Here is an 18,979-nt window from a genome sequence, read left to right on the forward strand (position 1 = left end):
GTCCGCCTGCACAAGTCCTAGGGTTTGAGTGGAAACCCTAGATTGAGCATGAAGGAGATGATGGCTAAGGTAAAGTTATATTAGGCCTATTTTCGATTGTTTATACTCTTGTGTGCGCAACAATCTCCTAATGAACTCTTTATATAGTGTTTATTTGAGGAGTTTAGGAGAATTATGGGCCAACTTGGTTATCAAGTTTAATACCAATTCCCAAATTGAATGGATTACCATAAGATCAATTATATTTAATTAATTTTATAATCTAAAATCCTCATATACTATCTTTTTTTGGTGAAAAAAAAGGAGTGTTGATAAACCCACCATATTATCCTATATTCTCATCCACATTTTAGTAAAAATGTTAATGGCATGTTTATCCTTTTATAAAAAGACTTTTAAATCCTTGTTTATTTTATTATAATTAATGTTGTTATAGCTCAAAAAAAAAAAAAAAAAACAACCTAGAAAAAAGAACCCACCTACCATTTCCTATGTCCCCACCCATTTCTCTCTCTCCCCACTAGCATCTGTCCATCTCTCTCTCAAATTGGGAAAATTGAAAAATCTCCCTCATCATCACCCATCACCACTCTATGGGCTGGTTTGGTATTGCTGTGCTTTGAAAAAAAACTGCTGTGAGAATAAGTGGCTGTGCTGTGAGAATAAGCGGCTGTGAAATAAATCAGCTGAGTGTTTGGTAAATTTTTTTGTAAAAGTGCTTTTGGAAAAAAAAGCAGTCTGATAGTGGGTCTTTTCATTAAAGTACTGTAGCTTCGTGTGCTTTGAAAAAAAAGCCAGTTTTCCAAAGCTACAAATAGCAGCTTCAGCTTTTTCCTTTGATTTCAGTTTATTCTCACAGCAGCTTCTAAAATAAGCCATTTTTTTTCAGTTTACCAAACACCTAAAACCCTCACAGCTTTTTTTCATGGGTGCTTTTTTTTTAAGCACCTCACTCCCAAACTAGGTCTATAACCCAGCCCCTACCCCACTGTTGTCCACCTATGTTCCATCAAAATTGCATTTCAACCATCGCTAACAAAGAGAGGTCAACCATCGCTAACAAAGAGAGGGGGTCTTCGTCCTCTCTCTCTCCCCCCCCCCCCCGGTGCTTCTCTCTCTTCCTCCCTTCCCGTTTCTCTCGCTACTTCCCTCTCCTGTTTTTCTCTCTTCCCAAAGGAGATGCCATCAAGCAGGTGTCAAAAGTTTTGGTTGACAAAGAGAGGGGGTAGTGCAGTTAGGGTGATGATATTCTGATAAATTAAAATATAATGAGTTTAGATATAAATTAGAGAATATTTTTGGAATAATAGTGGGTGAAGAAATAACATTTTAACTTTTTAACTTTTTATAGTGGGTCAAATTATAACGTAAGTGGGGAAATAAGACAATATGATGGGTCTAGTAACACTCAAAAAAAAAATCCTAACCGCTAAGGAGAGGAGGTAGAGCGCCTTTGCTTCCTCCATCCGCTTTTCCTGATTCTATTTTTTCCTTCTCATTTGTGTCTTTCTTCGGATGAATAATATCCCCTTGTAGTGATTTCTCATTTGTTGGTTTCTCTTGTCATGATTTCATCTAGCTAAGCCATGCTCGGATTTTAGTTTCCCATCAAACACTTGGTAAGTATAAAAGGAACCCGTACAAAACATTCGAAGAATCCTTAGAAGACCTTCACATATATATTTCTCGGTCTCCGGGTGGTCCCAGTGTGCATCCGCCTCTGTGTAGGATACAAATTTCGTTTCATATACGAACATAACACAATTATTATCAAAAAAAAAAAAATCGTAAAATACATCTATCTCAAATTTATTTGTTCATGCTACAAACCCTAATTAAAATTGACACAAAACTGGCTAATTTCCTACATAAAGAGCAGTGGAAAGACTATTTCATATTCCATCTCCATTTTTTGGTGAAACTAAAGTCTCTACGTACATAACTAAAGTCTTTATTTCAAATTTATGACTCTCATGAACAATCTTGTGGTCTTTTCCTGTGGATTGTATAATAGCAAGCCGTAGTTGCCTCCGATCAGATAGAAGCTCAACAAAACTTGGCCATTCTCCAAAATGCATACAGGCCCAATATAAATTAAGGCACTTTCACGTAAACTCCATCCTGAAGTATGGATGATGAATTTAGTCCAAGATTCCGCAAAGCCATACTCCTTCATCACCCAAATTGTAATCGCAGGATGGACGGGATTTGTGTTATAACTAACAAACAGAGAATTATTTCGTATATATGTCCGTCCCAATTGTCACGGAGGTATTTTCATTGGCAAGCTCGGGCAGTGGCACCGTATTTCCTTGAAACTTCTCCTGCGCTAAATCGAAAGCGATGATTCATGCAAGCTTTGGTTGCCGCCAATGTATAGCTCCATTTAAGAAGCATCCGTTCTCATCCAAGTCCACATACTTGAGGTTTTCAGTGGTTTTCCATGAACCCGTTTTCAGTGAAAAGACCGCGATTGTGGCGGTAGTAAGCTCACCTGTTGCTGTTTTACAGTCGATTCCCATTACGATCTTGTAATCATGAGTGGTGGAATCATAACCGAATCCTTCAAACAACTGACCACTTGAAGGAAAAGAAGTTGGTGTTGGATAGTGGCCAAATTAGTGGCCAAGTGGACAACAAGCCAACTCTCCTTTCGGCTATTAAACAAACCAAAAGAATGAAGGACATAATGATGTGGGAACATCATTAGGAGGTTTTCCTTTATAATGTGGCCACATGAGTGGCAATTATGATGTTTGTTCCTTTTGTTTCTATTAAGGCATTTGGTTATGCCTTTGGTTTTGGGGGTTGGGAACGGCAGATTAGAGAGAAGAAGAGGTGGGTTACTGTTTTCTATCCTCCATTTGTTTGCAATCCCCTTTTGTTAGTAATCCCTCAATCAAAGATATTGCTGCTACATTTTGTGGCTTTTGGGAGAGATGGTATTTGATGTGTGTCTATCTTCTCTAATTGTTCTCTGTGAGAGTGAGAGCTATTGGGTGTATGTGGGATTTGGGTTTGAGAGTTAAAACTCTATTTGTAATCTCCTTTTCATATTAGTGGAATTTCCTCGCCGTCTCTGAACTGGACGTAGGTTTACGCCGAACCAGTATAAATTCTTGTGTCATTTGGATTATTTGTCTTGTCATATTTTGCCATATTAGCTTATTGGTTTCATATTTGACGCTTCCGCACAACAGTTGGTAATAGTGGTAACCTGTTGACGTCTCCGGTGCTAGGGTTGCATAAGAACAAGCAGTCGTAGGTCTGTTGATGTAAACATATCAAGCCGTTGTAAGAACCCACAACTGTTGTGCCATTCAGCCGTTTTGGTAAACGAAGCTCTGTGCTTGCAACACAACTACCATCATCATAATCCTTCGTGTCCAATAATAATAGTTCTTTGTAATCTATGGATTCCGGAGGTCTGACTGAAGAAAGAAGTCTGAATCTGTTATGCGCGCAGTTGGATTCCATGACTGCGCGGGTACAATGCTTCATAACAAAATAATAATCGGAGATTAAAGCCCACCATGACTTGCACACACAGCGGAATCTTATTAGAGATTTGACTGGGAGCCTTGACAGTATCTCAATAACAATGTCATCATCGTACTCATCGGTATAAGAGGCCGTAGAAGCAGTTGCTGCTGCCGGCATGGGAGGTCCTTTGCCATGTTAACATGTATATAGCTTTGTTAAAGGCGGTTTCTTTTATGAAGCAAAAATTGAAGCTTTACTTGGTACGCAAGTCAATATATATAATTGACCAAATAAATTATTGTCAAAATTTTAATTCATCAGCTTAATAATAAAATACGAATTGAACTTATTCTGGGATAGAAATATTAATCCAAATAAAACAAAAGGAAATCAAATTTAATCCTAATATAACAGGAAATTAATAATCCAAATCCTTATAAAAGTAGGAACTTAAGAACTAGAACCTTAGAGATCAATATATATATGTATATATATATATATAGTAACTGTAGACATCGAAATTTCGGTAAATAAATGTTGACCGATAAATTAAAGTGTCAACGCTCATGTATTACATAAATTTTACACGTAGCGCACGACTCAACGAAAATAGAAATGAGTTGGAAAAGTCATCAAATAGGACACGTGTCAACACCTGGCAGAAACAACTTATTTCATCTGGGATATTATATTCAAAATTAGGCCTTGGAAAATTCTATAAATACAAGCCCATTTCATTCATTTGGGGGACCAATTCATATTACACCTTGAAGCTCGGAAGCTCTGAAACTCTGAAGCTCTCAAGCATCCAGCAAATCCCGAAGAATCAAGAAAGTGTTCTTCGTTCTTCGTTCATCGTTCATCCAAGATCAAGCCCCAACGGCTCTTTGGATCAACAATCATCCACCAATCCAAGATCAAGCCCCGACGGCCCTTGAAGAAAGCACCATCATTCATCATCCGTTCATCCAAGATCAAGCCCCAACGGCCCTTTGAATCAACAAACGTCGACAAATCCACACATCCAACCGTTCTTCAAGATCAAGCCCAAAAGCCCTTGAAGATCCGTTCATCACTGTTCTTCAAGATCAAGCCCAAACGCCCTTGAAGATCCGCTCATCACCGTTATTCAAGATCAAGCATCAAACGGCCCTTGAAGAAACATTCATCCTCAAGATCAAGCCCCAACGGCTCCTTGAAGATCCGCTCAAATCCACCTTCAAAGATCAAGCCCACGGCCCTTTGAAGAAACTTCCAACTGTTCATCCAAGATCAAGCCTCGACGGCCCTTGGATCAACGAAACACCCATAAATCAACACCTTACGGAGATCGAATCAGAGGATCAAATTTGAGAGAGATTGTAACCCAAAACTATCAAATACAAATATTTGTTTGTGCACGTCGTTGTTCTTGTCTCTTTTGTTTCAGGAATTTTCCGTGTTCACAAATTGGCACGCCCAGTGGGACAATCTCTACCTCTCATCTCTTTCTCCGTTCAAGGAATCCAAGCACACCTCAAAGTCAATGGCATCAAGCAAGGGACAAGCCGTTCTTGCAACCACTGAGGGAAGGATCCTAAGCACTTCTGCCGCAAACGGACAATCCATTGGCACCACAACCACTCCTCAACATGCCACTTCAAAATTGGTGCCGCTAAAAGAGCAAGGGGAGCATCCAAGGTGTGAGTATGTCATCAACCTGACCTCGCTGGGGGCACCGAAGCATGATGTTGGGGCACACAAGATGACATCCCAAAGCAGCCAACGACGTTCTTCATCAGCATCCTGGATGTCTAAAGGAAAGTCACGTCTATTGGTCGCACAAGTCATGACTATCGGTGTTACCTCCGTTGAAGAACAACTGGCTCAAATGAATGAAGCGATCGCAAGGCTAACACGGATTGTTGAAGAAAAAGACTTGCAAATCGCTGCACTCGTCAGCCGACTGGAGCCACAGGACGACGAGAACCCCGACCCAGAGAATGATCCACTAAAGAGAAGAGATGAAGAAGAAGATGAGCCTCAGGTGGAGAAAAACGATGTGAAGCCGGAACCAGACCAAGCAGCGGCACTCATGGGATCTCTTTCTATCCAGCAGCTGCAAGAGATGATCACCAACACCATCAAGGCACAGTACGAAGGGAGCTCAAATACCTCTGGGTTGTACTCAAAGCCGTATTCAAAAAAGATCGACGCCTTAAGGATGCCGAGGGGTTATCAACCACCAAAGTTCATGCAATTTGATGGAAAGGGAAACCCGAAACAGCACGTGGCCCACTTCGTTGAAACTTGCAACAACGCAGGAACCGAAGGGGATTACCTCGCCAAGCAGTTTGTGCGCTCGCTGAAAGGAAACGCCTTTGAGTGGTACACAGACCTAGAACCTGAGTCCATCAACAGCTGGGAACAATTAGAGCGGGAATTCCTCAACCGCTTCTATAGCACCCGCCGCACTGTGAGCATGCTAGAGCTAACGAGCACAAAGCAGTGGAAGGACGAGTCGATCATTGACTACATCAACAGATGACGCACTCTAAGCCTCGACTGTAAAGACAGGCTCTCGGAAACCTCTTCAATCGAGATGTGCATCCAAGGCATGCAATGGGGTTTGCAATACATCATTCAAGGCATTAAACCGCGGACCTTCGAGGAATTGGCCACTCGCGCCCATGACATGGAGTTGAGCATCGCCCATCATGGGAAGAAAGAACCGATCGCCGACTACAAGAACGACAAAGTTCTTGGGACAAAGGTGGAAAAGGCTGCATGGAAACCCACCAAGGAAGCAATGACGGTCAACACAGCTCCCGTCAAAATCTTCACACGAGGCAAGGCGATTCAAACCGAAGCTTTTCGTGATCAAGAGATGCGTAGACGCACTTTGAATGAGCTTGAGGAGAAGGCTTATCCATTCCCCGACTCTGATGTGGTTGCCATGCTGGATGACCTGTTGGACAAAAAGGTGATTAGTTTGCCTGAGTGCAGACGGCCGGAAGAGATAAATCGTACCGACAGTCCAAGATACTGTAAATTCCACCGCTTCATCAGTCATCCGACAGAAAAGTGCTTCGTGCTGAAAGATCTCATCATGAAGTTGGCTCAGAAAGGAATCATCGAGCTAGATCTTGACGACGTGGTGAATTCAAACTATACTACCATCACTTTTGGCTCTTCCGACTCAAAGTTTTCACCTCAACCGCTGGGGGCAACCTCCAAAACAAGCAAAGTTGAAGGATGGACTCAAGTCACTCCTAAGAAATTGCACAAGAAGCATACGCCTCCTCCACAAATCCGCCAATCGGAAAGGAGGCAAAGCAGCTCTTGTCAACCTTCAAAGCAACGTGAACGTGTTGAAGATGATGAAATTTCGACACATAGATCGTCCATCCCCATCACGATGTGTGATTTCTTTCCTGAAGACTTCTTCAACTACTCAGTCAAGGCTTCTTACTATGAAGATTGCGAGGAACGACTCTCTCAGATCCCTTGACGAACCAAAGCTCCTTGTCCGCACGAGCCTAAACTGTAGGACACAATGCTCCTTGTTCGCACGAGCCTAAACTGCACGAACCAAAGCTCACCGCCTGCACGAGCCTAAACTGCATGGCACAACGCTCCTGATCCGCACGAGCATAAAAGGCGACATCAAATGCTCCTGATCCGCACGAGCATAAAAGGCAACACCAAATGCTCCTTGTCTGCACGAGTTGAAACTGCAAACGACACCAAACGCTCCTTGCCTGCACGAGTTGAAACTGCAAACGGCACACATAAAAAAATATACCAAAAAAATATATGTATGTATTTTGAACTACGTTACGACTTGATCTCTTCTTTAGAGGGGTACGTAGGCAGCTTGAATATTCAAAATTTCGAGTTCAGTCACATCAAAATATAAATAAATGTTTTATTAAAGAAAGTCAATTTTATTATAAAAAAAATGATGAATACATATGTTTATGTATTTACAAAAAAAAAAATATATATATATATGTATGATTGTCTCGAAGCCCATCCTCACTTGGCCAAGCCCACTTTCTGCCAAACAAATCCACTTGGACCAAGCTCTCCATCTTACAAGCCTAGCAAGAAGCCCAAATCCAGGCATTCCTTGTCCACTTCAAGCTCGGGTCCAGTTCTTCATCATCATCACCTCCAAAAGTTCCTTCTAATGTCTTTGCCATGACAGAACCTGAGAAACAAAGGCGGTTCAGATGGGTGTAGATGCTAGTGTTCAAACAGATCGCCGCGCTAAGAGAAGGTCGTCGGCGTCAACGACAGAGACGGAGAAGAAGCCTTAGAAGATGCGACCGCATAGTTTATGCTCGCTAGGGAATAGAATCCGGAGCGCGACGTTTGAAGGTTTGATCCACTGCTAGATTTCATTCCCGAGGTCATGCCATGGCGTTTTCAGAACATCCATCTTCGGCCGCCTTAAGAGCCGCAGCTCGCCTGAAGCCGACATCAAGACCACCCACACCTTGAACGCTGAATCCAAACCCGAGATTCCCAAAGTACGACATGGCGGGTGGAGAAGAAGAGATCCACTCGGATGCCCCGGACGGCGGCCACCAGTAGGCTGCGAGATCGAGAACCAGATGCGTCGACCCATGCCGGAGCCCTCGAACACCTCTCTGTCATGGCAGTCGCCGATCTGAAACTGGCAGGTTTCCAAATCAAAATGGAGGCCCGAATCTCGACACCGGAGGCTGGATTTGCCTCAACATTCTCAATCTTCCTCCTACAGGAACTTCAACGCCCAAGATTGCAATGGGTCTTCAGGCGCATCCCGTTGTCCTTCAAAGTCCTCGAACGAGTTGAGCTGGTTGACTCAGTCACTCGATTCCACCAGACTGTATTACTGACCACCTCGCCGACTCCTCCACCTCCTCTCCAACCTCGCTCGACCCATCCGAGTTCCAACTGGCCCAGTCCTATCGCGCTGTCCCTGATCCACTCTGACACTCCCTCCTGAGATACCTGCAAAAGGGGGTAATATTAGGAGTTTCAATTTGGGGGGAATGGGTTATAGTGCTGGGGTTATAGCTGTTGATCTTGCCAAGGACTTGTTGCAAATCCACCGGAATACTTATGCTGTTGTTGTTAGTACTGAGAACATTACTCAGAATTGGTATTTTGGGAATAAGAAGTCTATGTTGATACCCAATTGCTTGTTTCGTGTTGGTGGTTCCGCGGTTTTGCTTTCCAATAAGTCCGTTGATAGGAGGCGGGCTAAGTACAAGCTTATTCATGTTGTGAGGACCCATCGTGGCGCGGATGATAAAGCTTTTCGTTGTGTTTATCAGGAGCAGCATGATAAGGAGAAGACTGGTGTGTCGTTGTCGAAAAATTTGATGGCAATTGCCGGTGGGGCGCTCGAGACCAACATTACCACTTTGGGACCTATTGTGCTTCCTGTAAGCGAACAGCTTCTTTTCTTTTCATCACTTGTGGTTAGGAAGCTGTTCAAGTCCAACGTCAAGCCTTATATCCCGGATTTCAAGCTGGCATTTGATCATTTTTGCATACACGCCGGAGGAATGGCTGTGATTGATGAGCTGGAGAAGAACCTACAGTTTGCTGCCTATACATGTTGAGGCCTCTCGAATGACTCTACACCGGTTTGGGAATACTTCATCGAGCTCCATTTGGTATGAATTGGCGTATATGGAGGCCAAAGGGAGGATCAGCAGGGGCAATCGTATCTGGCAGATTGCCTTTGGAAGTGGTTTTAAATGTAACAATGCGGTCTGGGAGGCGCTTCGGAATGTGAAGCCATCTCGTAATGGTCCTTGGGAAGACTGCATTGACACGTATCATGTGAAAGTAGTTTCCAAGCTCAAGACCAAGCATTCGGGCCATTTCGGTTCGACTTCCGGCGAGAAGGGAAAGTTCGGATTCACCACCACTCAGATTTTACGCGTTGTGAAGAAGCTTGATAAGCTGGGTATGCTTGATTACTTCCAGTTGTTGCATTTTCACATCGGGTCTCAGATCCCTTCGACGGCCCTGCTCGCTGATGGTGTATCCGAGGCATCGCAGATATATTGCGAATTGGTCCGTCTCGATGCCCACATGAAGGTCATAGACATTGGAGGCGGTCTGGGTATTGATTACGATGGATCCAAATCTAGTGACTCGGAGATTTCGGTCAGCTACGGCCTTGAAGAGTATGCATCCGTCGTTGTCCGAACGGTTCGGAACGTCTATGAACAGAGGTCCGTGAAGCACCCGGTGATTTGCAGTGAAAGCGGCCGAACCTTGGTCTCCCATCTTCGCCATCGTGCTCCGTGCCCGGTTTCAAGCTCGACCCCAACCCGACTGTGCTCTGGGTCCTAGCTGGATCTGACATCAAGGTCACCCTGATCCTTCTCCATCTTCATCATCAAGGCCAAACGCTACATGGTTGTTGAAGATCCTCCACTGCATCTACACCTCCGCCATGGCTGCCGCCTTTGAATGAGATTGACAAAACCAAAGTTTGACAATCCACACCCAAAGACCTCCTCCGTCTCTTGCCTCGTAGCTGCCAACAACTTCAAAGACCGCTGTCAAACGACTAGCCGGCCGAGAAGCGCTTCCTCAAACTCCAGCTCTCCGTCCGTCTTCAAGCTCCGCTCCCTGCAGAAGTTCCTCTACCCATCACCCAAATTTATACAGAAAAAAAAAAAAAAGGTGGTGGTGCATCTGGCACCACGTGAAAAAAGGAGAATGGTGCATCTGGCACCATAATTAAAGGCAAAATATATATATATAATAATAATACAAAAATATATATATATATAATAAATTAAAAAAAAAAAAAAAGAGATCTTTGGTGCGTCTGGCACCATGTGACAAAAGAAAAAGAGAAAAAAACAAAAAAAAAGGGATGGTTGTACAGCGCCAAAAGAAAAAGAAATAATATATATATATATATATGTACATAATATATATATAGCAAAAAAAAAAATTGCATTGAGAGAAATAAAGTCCATTTTATTTATTTTTCTGGAAATTTTGCATAAATTTGCATTATACATACCTTAAAAAAAATCAAATCAAATCAAATTTACAAGAGGGGATCTTCAAGGACGATCAGGTGGCGCCTCACAACTCGGCGGAGCTCCAGGAAGAGGAGGCGCCGGAGGTTGACTGTTTGAAGCCTCAGCAGTCGGCAGAGCCCCAGAAGATGAAGGCAAATGCTACTGGAACAAACTCACAAACCGCTGATGATCAAGTAAAATCTGACCATCAGATTCCTGCATCTGGTCAATTTTCCTCTTCATGTTTGTGGCATAGTTGTGTGCGAGCTTGTGCAACTGTTTATTCTCATACTTGAGCCCTCTAATCTCCTGTTTGAGACTTATCACTTCAGCCGCCAACGATTCAACTTGACGGGTTCGAGCAAATAGGCGTTGGGCCATGTTGGACACAGAACCCGCACACTGCACACTAAGAGCCAGAGACTCCTTAACAGCCAACTCATCAGACCGCCTGGAAAGTAGTCTGTTATCTTTGGGAGTAACAAGGTTTCGGGCCACCACCGCAGCGGTCATATCATTCTTCATCACCGAATCCCCAACGGTAAGAGGACCAGTAGGGGATATGAAAGATGTGCGCCATATGTTATCTGGAGAAGACGGGACTACCTCTTCATCAAGGTTCAAATCAAAACGACGGTCGGAGGGTCCAGACATTTTCAAAAGTGTTGAAGAAAGAAGAGGTCGGACAAATCAAGACCTTAGAAGTGCAAGAAGGGAGTTTCTACAAGCGAAAATTCAAGTGTGCTTTGAAACGAACTGCGTGCCTCTATAAAAAAATCGGCACTCGACGGGATTTCAGAGATCGAAGAGGCAAGCTCTGAATTCGAAGACGCCGATTCAAAAATCGAAGAGGCGAGCTCAGAATTCGAAGAGGCCATTCAAAAATCGAAGAGCCAAGCTCAGAAATCGGAGAAGCATCTTGCTTTTCCAGACGCGTCGGCACCCGTCACACGCAAACTCAGCTTTGCGAAAATCACGGGCAATTTGTCGAAGCGCCGATCCCAGATATCGAAGAGGCGCCAGTCTTTTTCAACCACGTCAGCACCCATCACATGCAAACTCAGCTTTGCGGAAATCACGGGTAATTTGTCGAAGCGCCGATCCCAGTTATCGAAGAGGCGCCAGTCTTTTTCAGCCGCGTCAACACCTGTCACATGCACACTCAGCTTGGCGGAAATTACGGACAATTTATCGAAGATTTCTGATAAAGAAGAAAGCACGTGAAGCCATATAGATCAATCACGCATTGGTTGCCGACACGAGTGAAAGAATAGTACCTCTACAGGTATCAAAGAACTTCCTATAATTGTCTACCTTCGCCTTCCATAGCAAGGGAGACATACAGAACCTTTCTTCATCTCCGAGAATGCCTTCCCAACGAAGCCTCTCGAGTCACTCAGTGTTCCTTATTCCTTGGGGTACCTCAGCAAACAAATGACACCAAAGCAAAAGTATATCATATCACCAGGGTAGAAAGCAAGAGTATCTCATATCATGCGTCTTCCCTGTCCTTTCCTTTGTCCTTGTTCTTACCTACAAAGACAAGGATAAAGAAAACAATATGCCGGAACCTCCACTCAAACTCGGGTAAGGAACCGACTGCTTGGAACCCTTCCCTGATTGCCTACCTGGCACTGCTCTCGAGTACTCGCCCCCCACTGCTGCTGTACTTTCAAAGAAGCTGCCATATCTGCCCGGAGAACAGATAAGGCAAGTGAAAATGATACCTTGAAGCATGTGGAGACAACGTGCAGAAGGAACAAGCAGAGAAGAATACGGTCTGCACAGTCAACTCAGCAGAAGGAGTCCGAACTGAGGAACTCGAGAAAGCTGCCACATCTGCCTGAAGAAACAAGCAGATAAGAATGTAGCATGAACAGTCAACTCAGCAGAAAGAGTCTGAGATGAAGAACTCGAGAAGATGCCACATCTGCCTGAGGAACAGATAAAGGAAATGAAGATGATACCTTGAAGCATGTGGAGACAAGAGCAACCAAGCACGTGCTGATTCATCCGCTACTTCTTCAAAAGCAAGAGTATCTCATATCATCAAAGTTGCAATCACTCTGACGGTGAATTCGTTTTGACCCTCAAATTCTTGGGTCGGCTTACTAGGCGTTGTGGGCTGCACGTGCCGATTCACCACCCTTGAATCAAATCCTTAAAAGATCAAGTCACCAACTGGAAGAATAGCCCATCAATCTTGAAGATCATACCGTTGACCAAACTGCTCGGGTGTGAATTAGAAAGATTGAACAAAGCAACAAGTCGTCACCTTCACCTCATGCCTGCTTGTCATGTGTTCGAATTAACCTTCAAGAATCAAGCCTCAACGGCATTTGAAGAAGTTTCCAGCCAAATTCAAGATCAAACCTCGACAGCCCTTGAGGTAATCACAAGTCTGATTCAAGATTAAGTGTCTACCACCCTTGAATCAAAACCTAGTTCAAGAATAAGCTGTGGAAAATCAACAATTGGAGGAATCCAGAAAATCCTCCAATCCAGTTCAAGATCAAAGCTGTGGAAAATCAACAAGCGCAACAAAATACGTGCTGATTCATCCACTACCAAAGCCAAATATCATCTACCACATGAAGCTCCTTGTGGTCCAATTTCAACCCTCAAGATCAAGCCTCGACGGCTCTTGAAGAAAGCTCAAACTAAAGTTCAAGAACAAGCCTCAACGGCCCTTGAAGAAATCTCCAGCCCAATTCAAGATCAAGTCTCGACGGCCCTTGGATCGACATCTACAGTAAGGGACTTCAAAACGCATCTCCTACACGTGACAAGCACATGTATACAATGCGTCTTGAAGTGGGGGGCATTTGTAGACATCGAAATTTCGGTAAATAAATGTTGACCGATAAATTAAAGTGTCAACGCTCATGTATTACATAAATTTTACACGTAGCGCGCGACTCAACGAAAATTGAAATGAGTTGGAAAAGTCATCAAATAGGACACGTGTCAACACCTGGCAGAAACAACTTATTTCATCTGGGATATTATATTCAAAATTAGGCCTTGGAAAATTCTATAAATACAAGCCCATTTCATTCATTTGGGGGACCAATTCATATTACACCTTGAAGCTCGGAAGCTCTGAAACTCTGAAGCTCTCAAGCATCCAGCAAATCCCGAAGAATCAAGAAAGTGTTCTTCGTTCTTCGTTCATCGTTCATCCAAGATCAAGCCCCAACGGCCCTTTGGATCAACAATCATCCACCAATCCAAGATCAAGCCCCGACGGCCCTTGAAGAAAGCACCATCATTCATCATCCGTTCATCCAAGATCAAGCCCCAACGGCCCTTTGGATCAACAAACGTCGACAATTCCACACATCCAACCGTTCTTCAAGATCAAGCCCAAAAACCCTTGAAGATCCGTTCATCACTGTTCTTCAAGATCAAGCCCAAACGCCCTTGAAGATCCGCTCATCACCGTTATTCAAGATCAAGCATCAAACGGCCCTTGAAGAAACATTCATCCTCAAGATCAAGCCCCAACGGCTCCTTGAAGATCCGCTCAAATCCACCTTCAAAGATCAAGCCCACGGCCCTTTGAAGAAACTTCCAACTGTTCATCCAAGATCAAGCCTCGACGGCCCTTGGATCAACGAAACACCCATAAATCAACACCTTACGGAGATCAAATCAGATGATCAAATTTGAGAGAGATTGTAACTCAAAACTATCAAATACAAATATATGTTTGTGCACGTCGTTTCTTGTCTCTTTCGTTTCAGGAATTTTCCGTGTTCACAGTAACACCCTTGAATTTAATGTGGCGTCCACTCCTATCCTCGTCACCAACACCATTGCACCAACACCGAATTTGGACTAAGTTACACAATACATCATTTAATAACTTGAGAAGCAAGCAAGTTGAATTCCATCCTTAGCAACGACCCCAAGAGCAGACCGGTCAGGAGCATAATTGTTAATTAACTGCAGAAATTGCATGAGTGGAATCATTTTTACTACCATCTTCTCTTCTGCGTGCCATGAACTAATGCAAGCTTTAAGCCTTCACAGTATGAGCATCAGAAGAAATCCCGCCATGCGCGCCTGTAACTACTCCGACTCGTTAGATACAGTAGAAATTGATTGAAATGACGAATTGACAAATCTCAATTGTTGAACGGATCAAAATATCCTTATTGGGGTAGTGGTAAAATTAAATTGAAATTACAAAATCTCGAAAAAAAAATAGAAAAACGCAGTTGAGGCATGCAACTGATTCCAGTAGTAGATGTTTGTCATGCAGCAATGAAAAGAATCGCATTGGCACCTTTGGTTCTAGCATACATGCAAGATTTGTCAAGCGTCAACCATAAATGCCATGCACAAGGGAGGCCGTCGGTCATGTTTTGGGTGGAGATTTGAAGACCAAACCCTTGTATTTGTGCACGTTATATATAAAGGCTTTACTGCAAATTTGCCCCCTAAACCCTTGGGTTGTTTAACTTTGGTCCTTCAATTAGTTTTCATCCAAAATTGCTCCAAGTACTTTTAAAAATAGAGATTTAAGCCGATTCACTCTTTTATTTTTACCTGAACTTTTGAAAATCCAATTCCCGCCTCAACGTCAGGACTTTTAAATTGTCCGTCCATATTTTTCACATGGACAACCGTCACTTATTTAAGAGGGTAAAATGAAGTGTCACCTCCACTAAAGCCCACGCTGGCGATTCTATTCCACTCTATCTCCAAGTTGTGGTGGTATAATATCGATCTTGGAGCGACTCATCTAAGTGCCAAAAAAATGATGTTTTTACCCTCTTATGTGGCTCACGTGTTGTCCATGTGACAAATATGGGCGAAATTTTCGATCTAATGTCAAGTAAGTGGGGAGATAATTAACTATATCTCAAAGTTCAGGAATAATTGATTGAAATTAAAGTTCCCGGTAGGAATTAACAATAACTTACAAGTTTAAGTGATAAATCAATGAAAGCCTCAAATTATTGTATCTAATGAGGACAATAGTAGTGTTTGAAATACAATTTACGTAAGTACCAAACCTAAGTACAATTATCACATGTCCAACTTAAGTCTGTGTTTGAACTTTTTTTGGTCAACTAAGTTTGTGTTCGAACAAGCGGGCTCTAATCTCCCTAAACTGACTTATAAGGAAATGTCTTTACCAAAAAGTTCAGCTATTCCCTTCTGAGGGTCATCCTGTTTCACAATTGACTCTCCTACCAAAACCGCTTTAACACCAGCTTCTTGTACATAGGCAATGTCATCCGGTGTAAACAGTCCAGATTCTCCTACCACAATGATGTCTCTCTGACGGATTAATTCGCCACGCTCTCCTTCAAGAAGCTTCTTTGTGTTACCAGTATCAACCTCAAATGTTTCTGCAGTCAAAGCAAATATAAGGTTATCATATTACGATTAAAGTTTACACGCAACACACAGCCCAATATTGACAGATAGAAAACATGAACATGGGCAGGTTTAACGCTCATCCCCCTCCATATATAGCTTGACAACCTGTCTAATTCACCCCATCAACATCCCTCTTAAAAAGAAATTAATAATTAATATAAGAAGACCGAACTACTAATTATGCTGCCTAAACCACAAACAGTTATTATGCCTATACGAATGCATATTAGGGGGCAAAGGGGAAAGTGTTTTGAGGATCCTATCACAAATTCAAACAGGAAGTACATTATTGAAGGCTTTTGAAAAGCTCTCACGTATTACTCCAAAATACTAGTTGACGATTGATTGTCTTTCATAAAAATATGAGATAAAAGATGAAATGATCAGGAAACAGCCATATTGTAAATGACAAGGAAACAGAAGTTTCATAGTGTTGATGCACAAAACCGAAGGTCTTGGAACAACGTAAATCCGACCGTGAATCTGCATAAAATGTAAATAACACAAGATGTATAGTGGTTCACCCCAAGGTTTGGGCTACGTCCACACTGATATTGTATTTATGAGGAAGAGAGAGAGTTCTAAGAGTGAGAGCTTTGAGAGGGGTGAGAGGGCCTAGGAATTGGCCTCCCCTAATTGTGAGGGTGAGGGGTCCTTTTATAGAATAAGGACTCCTCACTTATTACATATTTGCCCCTTCCTTTATCACATAATTACATTTAAGTCCCCCGAGTATTTGTACGAGATCTAAATACGAGGCCCTAAATATGGTATAAACACATAGCATAAGCCAATTCATAGAGCTTAGGAAATTTTACCAAGATTGCGGTTGTTGATGCCAATTAACTCAACCCCCTCAATGCCAAGAACACGGTCCATTTCCCTCTCATCATGCACCTGTAACAATGTAAAACACGAGATGTTTTGGGATTACATTTCAATGGATATGGTTTTTTTTCTTGTTGATAAAAAGGATACACACACACACACACAAACAAACACAGAAGGATATGTTGTAACTGATGCATAACTCTGTATCCAAAAGCATCCCAAAATAGGCCAGACATTCAAGAATAGTAAACGCTGTCTAACTCAATTAGACAAGGGCGGATTTTCTCAATTGAAACCCCACAAAAGTTCCAACAAACAAACAGAAGTATAAAAAACTAATAATGGAGAAAGAAGTGCATCTCAAACCTCAACAAGTGTTGCCATGCCAAGCATCTTGCAGATCTTTGTCATGTATCTGATGTCAAGGTCAGGCAAAACAGCAGCAATCAAAAGAATCGCATCTGCACCTTTGGTTCGAGCATAGTAGATTTGCCAAGCCTCGATGATAAATTCTTTGCACAACAGAGGGCACTGCATATTTTGCTAGTGTTAGAAGAATAAATTATACACAAAGTACACCCTAGCATGTGCAGAATACAACAAAAAGAGGAACATTGCTTACGAACAAACCTTCACTCCAGCATTTCTTATCGCCACCATATTTTCATAGCTTCCCTAATTGATTAAGCAAAAAGCAAGTAAGATACAGCTAATAGGTTTGCTTTTTATATCCTAATAAGTTTGCTTTTAATATCGATGATTTTGAAGACGGATCGAATTGATTGGCTCACCTGAAAATACTTTTCATCTGCCAAAACACTAAGACAAGCAGCTCCCCCTTTTTCATAAGCTTGTGCAATTTCAACCTATCATGACAAATCATTTGAAGAATAAGAACTAGTGAGAAGGTTGGGGGAGAAAAACATTTTCTCACACAAAAATGAGGGAGGGCCACTCATGTTTTCTTTTCCCAAAAGTTATATAGTTATATCAGAAATGAGACAACGTCACAATGCACACACACATACAATGCTTTTGTTCCAAACCAACCACATGAAAGTCATTAGAATATGAGGATAACGAATACATCCTGATCAGCATTATAGAACAAGGTTCCGAAAATGGAAAATGAGCTTCCTCTATTCCGATGAGCATGAACTCGTCAGTTTAGCATACTGAATCTGGTACTACCACATCAGGAATAGAAACAAACTCCCAAATACAGGAATAAGGATTGAAAAGATGCAGACTTACAGGATTAAAATTTTCCCTCAAAACTCCTCTACTTGGGGAAGCCTTCTTCACTTCAGCAATCAAACCGGGCAGACCAGTTCGTGAATGCGCCGCCCTCAGAGCTCCAACAAAATCCCTCACCGGCGGAGCATTGTCAAGATCTTTCTTCAATGAATACAGTGGTTGCCTCTGCTTCAACTGAATCAATATCATCAGCAGTAATCAAAATTAGCAACTCAACATATGAACAAAATTAGACCAAATTTTTCGATTTTTCGAGCAACCGAATTCACGAAAACGCAAAGCGGACGACTTTACCTGCGCAACTTGAGTGTCCTTGTGCCATATGATTTCCTCCAGAATATTCCGTGGAGTGTTGCCCTCGTTCTGCAACCGGAACTCGAAAGGTCCCACATAGTGCTGAGGGGGTCCTGTGGGAGGCCTCCTCCTGATTCTAATTCCCTGACTCGCAGCCACCTCATTGTGGTACATACCCACCTCCCATTCCTTGATTTTCAGTTCAACTTTCTCCGGCTCCTGTTCACCTTCCACCGCAACCACCGAAGGCGGAGTGCCCTTAGACTCCATCTAATAAAAAACAAACAATTACCCAGAATTTCAAACACCATTTCAATGCAGTTTAAAGTAAAATCCAGCAAAAAGTAGAAGAAAACTAAGAAATCTAAAGAACTTAGAACCTGCTGAGCTCGAACGATGGAGGAACACGACGAAGGAAGAGAGAGCCACTTTGCTCTACGAGCGTCGAAAGCGGAGGCGGAATTGGGGTTTCTGAGGCGGGAAGAGAGAGAAGCAACAGCCCGGAAGGAAGCCAAGCCCTCCATTGTTGGATCGGATGGGGATTTGCTGAGCAAAAACGAAATGGGATGTCATTGACTCCCGGGCTGTGGGCTAGGGCAGGGGAAAGTCAAATTACCTGAGAAGTAAGAATTACTAGAAAAGAAAGCACAGATTTAGGGTTTATTAAGCAACAAATTAAATTTTAGAATATTTAA

The 18,979-nt window shown here is 42.7% G+C and overlaps 1 protein-coding gene and 1 pseudogene across 3 annotated transcripts; one reads left to right on the plus strand and one right to left on the minus strand.

The window, feature by feature from the left end:
* The first annotated feature begins 8,478 nt into the window (after window positions 1–8,478).
* LOC139188057 (3-ketoacyl-CoA synthase 4-like) lies at window positions 8,479–9,822 on the plus strand (annotated as a pseudogene).
* A 5,626-nt stretch (window positions 9,823–15,448) lies between these two features.
* Window positions 15,449–18,949, minus strand: LOC103443011 (indole-3-glycerol phosphate synthase, chloroplastic-like). Of its 3 annotated transcripts, none has more exons than XM_008381792.4 (8): window positions 18,665–18,949; window positions 18,285–18,554; window positions 17,988–18,164; window positions 17,525–17,599; window positions 17,364–17,408; window positions 17,100–17,264; window positions 16,721–16,799; window positions 15,449–15,871 (listed from the first exon to the last, which is right to left on the minus strand). In XM_008381792.4, exons 1-8 carry the CDS (start codon window positions 18,806–18,808, stop codon window positions 15,636–15,638), a joined length of 1,191 nt encoding a protein of 396 aa, XP_008380014.3. In that variant the 5' UTR covers window positions 18,809–18,949; the 3' UTR covers window positions 15,449–15,635. The 3 variants fall into 3 exon arrangements, with proteins under 3 accessions (XP_008380014.3, XP_008380015.3, XP_070660845.1); XM_008381793.4 differs by having other exon boundaries at window positions 17,988–18,155; window positions 18,665–18,911; XM_070804744.1 differs by lacking the exon at window positions 17,988–18,164 and having other exon boundaries at window positions 18,665–18,911.
* Between the last annotated feature and the right edge of the window lie 30 nt (window positions 18,950–18,979).

The sequence above is a fragment of the Malus domestica genome, chromosome 09, assembly GCF_042453785.1.
Source record: "Malus domestica chromosome 09, GDT2T_hap1".
NCBI lineage: Eukaryota > Viridiplantae > Streptophyta > Magnoliopsida > Rosales > Rosaceae > Malus > Malus domestica.

Coding starts and splice junctions, on each gene's coding strand:
- LOC103443011 (XM_008381792.4), bottom strand. CDS start 18,808: ATGGAGGGCTTGGCTTCCTTCCGGGCTGTTGCTTCTCTCTCTTCCCGC. Junction 18,165..18,284: donor AGGACACTCAAGTTGCGCAG/GTAAAGTCGTCC, acceptor ATATTGATTCAG/TTGAAGCAGAGGCAACCACT. Junction 17,600..17,987: donor TGAGGGAAAATTTTAATCCT/GTAAGTCTGCAT, acceptor TTGTCATGATAG/GTTGAAATTGCACAAGCTTA.